General features: G+C 41.4%; 1 protein-coding gene across 1 annotated transcript in view; it reads left to right on the top strand.

Annotated features, from left to right (window-relative positions):
• Positions 1-10,590, top strand: part of ITGBL1 (integrin subunit beta like 1) — a 1,349,590-nt gene extending 1,339,000 nt beyond the window's left edge. Inside the window, exons 10-11 of the mRNA XM_085622268.1 lie at positions 6,212-6,325; positions 8,831-10,590. Coding sequence (XP_085478394.1) covers positions 6,212-6,325; positions 8,831-8,922 — 206 coding nt within the window. The 3' untranslated portion in view covers positions 8,923-10,590. The remainder of the gene's footprint in view (positions 1-6,211; positions 6,326-8,830) is intronic.
• The last annotated feature ends 1,048 nt before the right edge of the window (positions 10,591-11,638 follow it).

Below are 11,638 nucleotides of genomic sequence, written 5' to 3' on the forward strand. Positions count from 1 at the left end.
CCATTAACGTTGCATGACTCGATTTTAATACGTTTGGCAACCATACTCAGTTCCTACCCTTGGCCTCTTCTTGCATCTCCACCCTTGCGTACGGCTCTCTAGTACCACAAAAAAGACATAGAGACCGGGCACCCTACCTTCAGAATCTCTAACTAGCATGATCAAAGAATATCTGTCTAGTTCATTTTGCTTAAGTGCTCCCCTCCCACTTCCCAAACAGCTCCCAGCGCGAGATCAGAATGCTCCCTGTCATGGCCCCCAAAGACCCACCCATTGCCCCCCCAAAACAACCTATCCCACAGACCCCCCTCGTGAATCCCTCCCAGAAAGAGGTGCCTTCAAAGAGCTCCCAGGGATGCTTCCGTGGGTACAAGGCATTCCAGACCGGGACTACTAGTATCCTCCTGTACACATGGCTCAACACCTAACTCTATTGACCGAAAAGGGCTGGTTTAACCATTCCTTTGCCTCGGGCCTTCTAAAAATCAAAAACATCAATTCCTAGGACCCTAGAATATACATAGACAAGCGTGTATGTCACAACCTAAGCTTGCACACAGACAAAAGAAAGCTAAATTAGACTTTCTTTAAACATGTAAAATGCTTACAATTAAGAATACGCCTGCTGGTTTTATCTTTTGGGGGCATACCACTGCAATTCATAATTAAACAAAACTTATGCAACCCCTCTTAGAGAACGTATTCAAAATCATTGTAAGATACACTTGAAAAGAAACAACGTAAAAAGAGTCAACTCAATCCTTAATTAAAGTTCCTTGTGAATAGAATGACATCTCCTTCTGACGTAAGGATGGAGTTGGAATGCAAAATATGCATACCGCTTGTAGGCGTTCACATTCTGCAGACTATTCAAAAATACTACAGCAAGCAAGACTGATGAAAAACTATTATCAACTGTCGTGAAGGACCATAAGTTTACCAGTTGAAACAGCCCAGCCTGTGCCCCCACTTGTTTCAATTAGTCAATCATGGTGTTGAACTCCTTGTGCCGACAAGCAGTGGATTATGATTTGTCAGAAAAGATATGAAATGTAAAATTATCTGTAGATTAAAAAAACTTGCTGTGCAGTGCCTGAATAAGAATTTGCTCCTTAATATGATAATCTCAGAAATTCACAAGAATAGTTCTAGCGTATTTTAGATTTGGAGGTAGGTAGTCAGGGATACGATGAGCTAAACTTTTTCCTGTATCTGTAATTAACCCATCAACATCTTGGCTTTTCTCCTGACCTTCACGTATACCCACAAAGCAAAGATTGGACCGACAAGTTCTATCTTCCATCTCCTCGAGCTTAGATTTGAGACTGTCTTTATCTTTTGTATCAAACTGGTTAGGTTATCCTCTAGATCTGAAATTTGCTGCTCCACTCATTCTTAGAATGTAGTTGAACATTAATCTCTTTGCTTGCTAGAACTTGGGCTGCTTGTCTTGATGAGGATCTGCTGAAGAAGAGCAGCAAGCGATGTGGAAGGCTCGGAGCCAGATGGCATCAGTTGTGTCATTTCCAAAACAGCCTGCTGCATCACCTCTTGCGACATGAATTGCTCAGAATTTATCTGTGAGTCGAGGGGCCGAGAAGGAGAGGAAACCTTACCGGACAAACCATTGCCCTGAAGCCTACCTAAATTCTAGGTGGTGATTTCTGGTGGATTTTTTAGGACCTGGACGCAGCTGACGACAGCATAACTTCACAAGGAGGAGGAGTATCAACGGTCGATATGTCATTGGAGGGGCCCAACGATGAAGCATCCATGCGTAGTAGCTCCTGTCATGCTCGGCGGCTAAACGCTTCCAGGTGCAGCATTTCGGCTGGGACGGTAACATGCAGAGTGGCTCATTTGTACTCCGTGTGTTGCTGTTGCAGTGAGTAGAGACCGAGGTGGGGGGGGCGGCTGATTAGAGCAGGTCTCGAGGCTTCAAATATCGGCAGTGAGCTATATGACCCCAATGCAGCATCAGAAGTTGAAGTGCTGGACATGTCGCTGTAAGCAGTGGAGAAGTCGGGAGAAAAGCACGTGTGCCATCTCCAAGCAGGTGAATGGCATGCCATGATTCTGCATGCAGCTTACAAGCTGTGGGCTATGGCTATTGATTTTCTTTATTTATTTGACCTTGCATAGCGTAGGTTTACTGCCTTTTACTTTACTCTAACTTATCTTTATTTTGGCTAAGAGCCATAAAAGATACATACATGGAGTATAAAAAAAATAAATAATGCCATCATATTGATTATTTGGCTGAAAATCAAAACAGTCACCAGAATCTTTAAATGGTTACATATCATCCATGAAAAATAGAATCAATACGACTGATACTATCTAGACCAATAGCTATCTTAAAATTCATAACAAGCAAATCGAGTATAAAACAATTAGGTGCACTTAAAAGCAAAGGGGGAATAGTTATTATCTTTAGACTATACTGCCAAACAGACAGTTAATTGGGACACACACCTTCACAATAAAAGGGGACAGTATTAGACAAACGCATCTTTTTCCTGATCCTCATCATGGATTGCAAGTAGCAAGAAGTGGCAAAAGCAATATTTTACCTAATATCAAATTTCAATAATCGGAGAGGCTCAGTATATTTCCTTACTCCCAAGGTCTGGCACAGAGACACTAGCCATCTTCTTCTCACTTTCATAGCAGGACAGAAGAAGAGAACATGCTCTACTGTTTCCTTGCTATGGCTGCAAGAGGTGCAAATCCAACTAGTGGAGTCATCTGATCGAGCCCGCTTTTGTGTAAAAGAAAAAATTGGCAGTGTGCCATAGCGGAATTGAACATAGAACCTCTGGGTGGCCACAGGTTCTATTTCAACCAGAAACTGTTCTGCCTGGAACTCATCCTTCGCCAGAAGGAAATTGCCAGGAAGGGACCCATAGGAAGGATGTGCCTACATCAAACGCAGTTGATATTGTCCATAATTCCCCTTAATGGACAGCTTGTTGATGGACGTGGCAGAGGAAGGTACCTCCCAAAGTGACCCATTACCAAATTCCCTGAGGGTTTCTCTGACGTACTTGATCCACTGGATCTTGCTGGAGCAAGGAAGGGCCAAGATCTCTTCGAACCCCTGGCGATAGGAGAACAGCTCAGGAGTAGGCCAAATTCTCCGCCAGTAGAGAACTGGTTGCAGGCTGATGATGCCAGAAATTGGTTGCAGCCCCAAATCGAGTCTAAAAGGGTGGGGGGGGGGGGGGGGTACTGACCAGAAGACTCAACAGTTGACGCAAAAAGTTATTTTTCCCTTTGTGGCCACAAAGCTTCACCCCATATAAGGCATCACCCTGGGCCTGCTGTTTGTAGATTGTAATGCTGGAAGTATTGGCTGGAAATTAGATCTACAATGCAGTTTGATCAGTTCCCCTCCTGTTGCTCTAATTTGAGCCTACACCTGTCAATATGGTGGAGCCGGTCGAGTCGTTTGGACACAGTCAGCCCAAGATATTCAAATATGTTAACTCACTCCAGAGGCACATCCCTGAGTCTCGATAGGACCTGCTTGAGCGGTAGGGACTGAAAAGCATGTATTTCTTTTTAGCCACATTTATTTCCAACCCTGCCTTCTACAAAAGATGTCAAAACTATCTAGGATTCTCTCCAGCCCCATGGGAGACTTTGCGAGTTACTGGTGTATCGTTCACACACATTAGGGCGGAGGCCTTAATACCTGGCAGGCTTGGAGCATCGCCCTTGCATTGGTTCAGATGAGCTACTAGCTCATTCACATAAAGGATAAAAAGTGTTTGGGCAAGGATGCATCCCTTCCAAACCCCTACTACTTGCTGTGAGGAGGCTGATGTGTTTTAAAATGCTGAAGAGAGTTTGGGCTAGAGAACAATATGCTAAAGCAGGTGATGCTTCCCTGGCTCGCATTATATGCCTGCACTATTCTAAATGATATAGATTATGCAAATCTGAGAATGCGCTACAATCCATTGGTGGATGCATGGGATTACCTCCACCCCTGGAACGCCTTCATTGGGTCAGAGTAATGCAATGCAGCGATTTGAGATGCTTTGTGTTACACTGTATTTGTCAAGCCACGCAAGGCCACACGAGGTGGCTTTGCGGGGCTTGATAATTCAAACTTGAGTTGTGTCACTCTTAGGCCCCTATGCGTGGCACAAGGGCGACTCAACTCCTACATAAATATGTCCCTTGATGGCTCGACCTCCCACTTTTGTATTTTCCCGGCTTATTTAGAGACTGTGAGAGGTAGTCATACATTTGTCGAGGACATGCTAAATAATCAGCTGAAGCTTTTATTACCATTGTAGAGTGAAATTATAGCACTACCATTTCTTACTACCCTCCAGCAAAAGAAATCCCAAAAGCATATTTACACCAGAGAATTCATCAAAAGAGTATTAGCTCTTCCTCCACCGTTGGTATTCGATTAGCGTCCAACTCCAAATGAGGTAGAAAGTCTTTCTTTATAAAAAAAAGAATTAGTAGCCATTTAAATAAACATGAAATACATTGAACATTCAGTGATAAGAGAATCGATACAAGATTTCTCATTAACTAATATGAAGAAGGTATGAAACTATCCAATGTGTTGGTGCCTTGTTATGGCACTTTTGATGTGGGCTTCCCCCGTCCCCAGCTTCCTTTGCCATCAAATGTCTGTCACCAAAATCAATCAGATGGGAATTATGCTTGACACTCAAACACCTTTTTGCTATTTCATGATGCAAAGGAAATCATTGATATTATGGCAAGGTGCCTCAGAATTTGGAAGAGACCTTGAGGAAATTGTCCTGCCCTCTTGGTATGCTAGATAGCTAGAGAACACGGTAAAAAAATGGAACGTTCCTATAGTCTCTTTGTCTTGACACACTGACCGTACCGTTCATGAGATCTGTTGTATGCTCCAGCGCCTTGCGTGGACATGCTGTGGTTTACATGACACAATTCAAAAATGTAAAGGGTAAATCAGAGGTACACCACACACATAGTATACTTAATATATCATTTGAATGCATTGTGTTATATATGGCTGCTATACAATCAAATTCACAAAAAGAAATGAACAGCCACAATATAATGTGAATAGGGACAGTACTCAATACAGAACTTACAACCAATTAAAACACGATTTACACATTACAACAACCTATAAACAGACAAAAATCGTGGTATTCCGTCCGTTTTCAAATCAATGTACTTCAACTTCCACCCTATTTTCTTTAAACACTGTTTTAAAAGGGGGACGTGACTCAAGACATGAAGTAGCTGTGCCCTTCCTCCACAAAATCTATCAGCCCCGCAACGCAGGCACCATTGCATAGTGCAAAAGTGCCTGTGTTGGCGCATGGCAGCCCATTGTGCGCCAACGCTGTAGAAAAGGACATCACATAGATACGGTGCATTCCTGCCCTTTTGTTTTGACGCTGCCCTATGTCAAACCCTCAAAAAATAAGGCCGATAGCATTTAGGGTGTTAATGGGCAGCTAGGGCACCACCCTTCTAGACAACACGTTTTCACATGGAGTCTATTTATTCAAATGTAATACATTGAGTTCTTAGCCGATTATACATGCATACTCTATCGGTTAGTCTATGGTTTAAATTAATTCCACACTTCGATTTTTGTATTTTCTAAATAAATGTATTGCTGAATTTACTCATGTAACATTTTGACATTTTGCCCCCACGGTCTGGGCTTCAGCTTTTTCCGAGAGAATTAAATATTGTTATGTTGAATTAAAAATGCACTGCCTGTGTTTCAGTTATTATAGAGCGACATGGAAGTGACTGAATAATGCTGACATGTCTAAAGCTCTAAAGAAATAGAGTCATTTTTTATTTCTGTAGTCCCAGAGACACCTGTCTGAAAAGGGAATCCTGCCTCTGTGGGGACTGGCGTCTCTCCCATTCCCATCAATCTTGCGCCGAGCAATGCAACATTTTAAATGTGCTGTGGCTTGATTGTTGTTTTTTCGAGCAAAAAAAGAACGTATGATTTTAAATTCTGATGAAACAACATTGTGAAAGGCTGGCATTACGCAGACGGCCACTTTAAATGCTAAACTTCACCTCCGCCAGATCCGTGATTGGATAAGCTTTTTTCCCCTGATTACCTGCTTTCAAGACTCTAGCTTGCGAGAAGCAAACTGTGTGTGGTGCTAAAATGGCCTGAATCAGGTTTAACTACTTGCAATGATCTTTGTAATTGCAGGTTCCTGTCACTGTGGCAAGTGCATCTGTTCCCCTCAGGAGTGGTACGTCTCGGGCGAATTCTGCGAATGTGATGACAGGGACTGCGACAAGCACGACGGTCTCGTTTGCACAGGTGCAGTATAGATCAGACATTTCACTTTTCTGAGAAGCGAATTGGGTGAATTCTAAATACAGTGGGCCTCATTTATGAAAAGTGTGGCATCGCTGGGTGAAGGCAGTGATGCAACACTTTTCAGTGCGCCCTTCTTGCGACACGATGGGTGTGCTCTATTTATTGTTCGGCGTACCATGTCGCAAGGAATGACAGATACGTCAGGAATCCCCTGATTTATCTGACGGCGCAAAACCCACGTTTTGCTGGAGTTGTGTCGTAAGCATGACGCAACTCCAGCAATGCATGGAGAGGCCTATTCTCATTGCACTGCGGCACCCTTATGCCTGCTCTTAGGCAGGCGTAAGGTTGTGACGCCGTAGTGTCCTAGAAGCGGTGCAGTGAAATCTATCACCACTTCTATGAGGCTTTTTCACATGGGAACCCCCACCCGGCATACATTAAACCTGATGCAGGTATAATGTAGCGCAGGCAATACGCAAAGTGACGCATCTGCCTAGATACGTCACTTTGTAAATATGGTGCAGTGTGGCGTGTTATTTATGCTGTGTCACAAAAAGTGACGCAACGGCAGCGTAAAAGTGTTGTAAGCCTTAATTAATAAGGCCCAGTGTCTCTTCACAAGGTTCTTGCTTCCTCTTCCAACTTTCATGAAAAAAACTCTTATTTCACTAGGGTTATGGCATAAGGTTGAAGAATCCTCCATTGGATTTGAACGGACTTATGCCACAGAGAATACTAGCAGTGAACGACAACACTAAGGTGTCCGCAGAGGGGTGTGGAAAGCCTGCTTCATCTATATGGCGTGTGATGGTGCAATCCAGAGGTGCAACGCCCTTTAAGAGATGCCATGCATGAGATGGGCATCAATGAAAAAGATTACCTCCAGCAGTCATGGCAGATTCCATTTCTTTGCAGGGTCTTTATTTTAGTTGTATTCAATTCCAGGCCAATTATTCTATGGGATATTTTTTATTTCAGCATCTTAAGAATATACCTTGTGTTTATGCATTACTCATATGTAAGCACATTTTTTTAAAGTCGGATGTGTATATTAACTTGAGGTAATATACCCACACACATCTGCAATATCATAAAAAAGAGAGAAAATAATATTAAAAAATTAGTTTAAAATTTAATATTTAATTTTGGCATGGAAAAGGCATTGTCTGCTTCATTTAAAAGTATTGGAGAATTATATATCACATATCTCAGTAATATAATAAGTTTGAGCCAATTGAGGGATGTCTTGTTGCCAGATCAAGAGCCCCATAAAGCACAAGCGTGTTCTAGATAACATACCATGACTGGGCCAACTCTGATCAACCTGCTCAACCTGACCTTGTCATCCACCCTTCCCACAAACTGTTGGTATGAGCCTCGAACTCAGTATACACCTTTAAGTAAAGGCCCAATGAAACTGCGGGATAAATTCAAGAATGCAGATGTGTGTCTTACAATAATATTTCTCTAAATGACTAAAAAAAGGGCAATAACATAACATACGTGGGACACATCAGCATGAGACCAAAACACTTGTTAAATTATTGAACAAACTGTATACTCACAATTGATTCTTAAAGAATGCAAATACTGTGAATATGCTTTTTTGTGTCTTAGCTCTTGTGTTTTGAAAGGGCATGCTCTACTCCTCGGGACACTGAGAAATTATTCTGTCTCCCAAAAAAACGTTCTCAGCAATAGGCAGTGCCTTACCTAGTCCCGGCGGATACAAGGCTAAGGGGAAACAGCATATATTTAAAACAAAAACAGCTCTTCCTTACTCTAACAGACACCACACAGATGGTGTGTGAAAGCTGGAAATCCAAAGTATGGAAAAAACACGAACCCCCCACTTAACAAAGCCTATGACTGCCATATTAAGACAAAGGTTGCATACCTGAAGGTTGAGTTGAAGTGCTTGTGGCTGTTGTCCTCAGCAGCACTTAATGGCTTGGCGGGCTTTACCTCGAGGTGCAATATTTGCATTTGTGCACTATAAGATTTAGGCAGCCATTTTAGTTGGAATCTTTTCTTCATGGGCTTAATTCTTACACCCCCCACCCCATCCTAACAGCACACATCACCTCAGCAGACACCCTCTGTTACACAAAATTTAGGAACATTCGATGAGGACTCATTCTGAAGCTGTAGATAATGTGCCTCATGATTTGCGATAGCGTTATTCAGTGCGGGAGGAACATTTAAGGGCAGCGCCATATTATTTTCACGTAAAAGCAGTCTTACATGCGATAAAAGGCAAAATGATTATAGCGTTGGGCACTTTGCTGAGAGCAGGGTTGAAAAGATGCTATTAGTTGTCTGGAGGTCCATATTTCTGGCAGTCGCTTGCTTGAAAATAAAGTGCCCCACACAAAGGGAACACGTGCGCCGCTCCAGCGAGAAGCTTCTGATTACGACCTGCTACCCTCGTTAAGTAAGAGATTTGAATGCACTGCCGTACAATTTGATAGTTATAATTATCCCCTGTTCCCTTTGTTGTAGGCAACGGCATATGTAGCTGTGGAAACTGCGACTGCTGGGAAGGATGGAATGGAAATGCTTGTGAGATCTGGCTGGGGACTGAAAATCCTTAAATATAACTCAATACAGCAAGGGACAGAATACTCCTAAATTGTAGACCCCTTGACCAGAGAGAAGCAAGTCAATTTACTCATATGCTGCAATGGGAGCTGCCAATTGGATCACTTCAAACATATGGTGTTGTATGGATCTATCAAGACTCAATGTCTTGACTTGAACTGTTTTTTTTTTTAAAGAAAGCCAAATAAAGAACAGTCCTGCTTCACTATTTAATTGCTGTTCTACAATTTTTAATCATCATAAGCGCAACATTGCCTGATCCACCCCATACAGCAGGTGCTGCGGACCACTGATCGAGACTCTTGCTCTTCATTGTATCCTGCCTTTGCCAAATCCCTCGCCTCACAAAGCAATGTCTTGCATAGTCATTTTTTTCGCTAGCAACCCCCACCCCCCATGAATTCGAGAGGTTACCTATTTGACTAGCCGCTGAGATTGGTAAATATGATGATTTACTTTTAGGTCAGTGATATCTGTGTGAGCCTACGCAAAATTGTTCTGTGGCCTAGACATCATGCTACAAGTATATATCTTCACATTAGAATGACAGCCTGTTCAACAGTTTACAACAATCAAGAAAGTAAGGAACGATTTCCTAGGGTAAAGAATATTGCCATACTGTTTTTATACAGATGTTGATTTAGTGTAAAATTAAAATGGAAATTAAAATTAGAAAATGCCTAACGGACTGTAAGTTATTGGAACATATGGCATCTTGCAAATCTTCCACATATGTGTGTCCTTTCCTTTTATTAGAAAAACATCAAACTTCTACTTTCAACTAGTTCAGGGTACACTACGACATAAACACAATTTGGAATAGTTAAGCATACACAAATTTTAGATTAATTCATAAAATACCAAAATATACAAACGTCTGACGCAACGTAGTGTACGCACACACACATATGCATGCATGGAAGCGTGCACACACACGTGCATATTGCCTCTTAATGCTGACCAGTAGGACATTTGCATTTCGTCTTGTTTTTTATTTACATATTCTATCATTCCTAAATTATTTATTCACTTCAATCCCTTTTTGGACTTTCTTATGTTACATTTTGATAATGAGTGAAAGAATACATTTTGACTCGTTTTGTGAAATAAGGTTTAGGTTCAGCACCATTAAAAATCCAAAATATAAATCGTTGCCCGGGATACTTTGTGATACACAACCAGGAAAGACAGACGGTCAGTGAACCCATGGAGTTATTTGGTGCCGTGCTGCACTGAGCGGTTGCAGATTCTCTGCAATTAGAGTTAACATCTAAAAAATTAAGACAAACATATCAACCAGTATAGCCACCATTGTATCTTATCTAATATTCTTTCTTCTTGTCAAAGCAAAATTTCACTGTAATAAATACAAAAATAAATAAGAGAAAGATGTATCAATGTGGATTTTTTTTTGTATTATTTGTGGAAAGCACCTGTGTGTACTTCTGAGGGCTTTCTTGTTGTATCATATTTTCACTGTAATTTCTATCATGAAAATATAAATGCTTAGATCTGGGATTACAGAATCCTTTCTTTTCCACCTCGAAAATCCAAGGTATTGTAAAACAAACAAATGGGTTTAAAGATACTTCCTGCTAACAAACATACATGTATGTATTTTTCATTTAGTTTCACTTTAATAAATGTATTTATAGTTGCAATTTCTGTCATGTGGTATCCATTTTCATGTTTTTGTTTATATTATTTATTTAGGTGATTTTATGTAGAATGGACATGGCCCAGAGGCATCTCAGTGCTTTATAGCAGAACAGTTACCAGAAGATCACAGAAGAAGTACTTTAGAGGTACAGCCTAGAAAGAATTAAAAGCAGATCATCAAGAGTAAGTGAGAGATAAGCTGTAAACCAATGCAATTCCTAAACAATCAACACAGGAATTCATTGAGATACAACATTGAAAAAAATAAGAGCAGACATTTGAGAGGGAGTGGGAGAAAAGGAATTTAAACCAAGTGCCTTTCAAACAATGGGTTTGAGATCTTTTTTGAAGGTAGCAACATGAAGTCAAAAAGAGAGCCGGAGGGAGGGAGTTCCAAATTCTTGTAGCACTTCCCGATAATAATTGGTTCATGGACTGCTCTTGTTTGAAGGGGGAAGGTCCAGGAGAAGGAACTGCACATTGAAATTTTCAGTTAGGTATGTGGTAAAAGAGGAGTGCAGTGCCTTGAGTGTGGTGCGGTCAGTTTTAAAATGGGCTCTCGCCTTTACAGTCAATTTCTTATGACGGGTAACAAAGCAGGCTGCAGTATGTAGAACTGCTCTGAGTGGACCTAAGTGAACTTTGGTGATGCCTGAGAAGAGTCAGATCCCATAATCAAGTCTGGAAAGAACCAATGCCTGTATGAATAATTTTAGGTCCTGTTCTGGGATGGGCTACCAGATCTCCCATAGCAGCCTTAGTTGAGAGCAGGTACTCTTGGCTATGGCTGGGCTATGAATCTGAAGGTTGAGTCAGCTGTCGATGTTGAAGCCAAGTGACTTAGCATTCATAACAATGGGGGGTTTGCACTCCAAGGTAGGGAGGAATTCCATCCAATGTTGTACAAATAGATTGGTTTTCTTCAGAGATCTGTAAAGCAATTCTCTTTTAGCAGGGTTTAGTTTAAGGTGGTAATTTGACATCCATGGTTAAATTCTTATCAAGGAGTTAGATTGGGGGATGATATCATCTGGGGAAGCGAACTTCAAG

Source organism: Triturus cristatus, chromosome 8, assembly GCF_964204655.1.
Source record: "Triturus cristatus chromosome 8, aTriCri1.1, whole genome shotgun sequence".
Classification (NCBI taxonomy): Eukaryota; Metazoa; Chordata; class Amphibia; order Caudata; family Salamandridae; genus Triturus; species Triturus cristatus.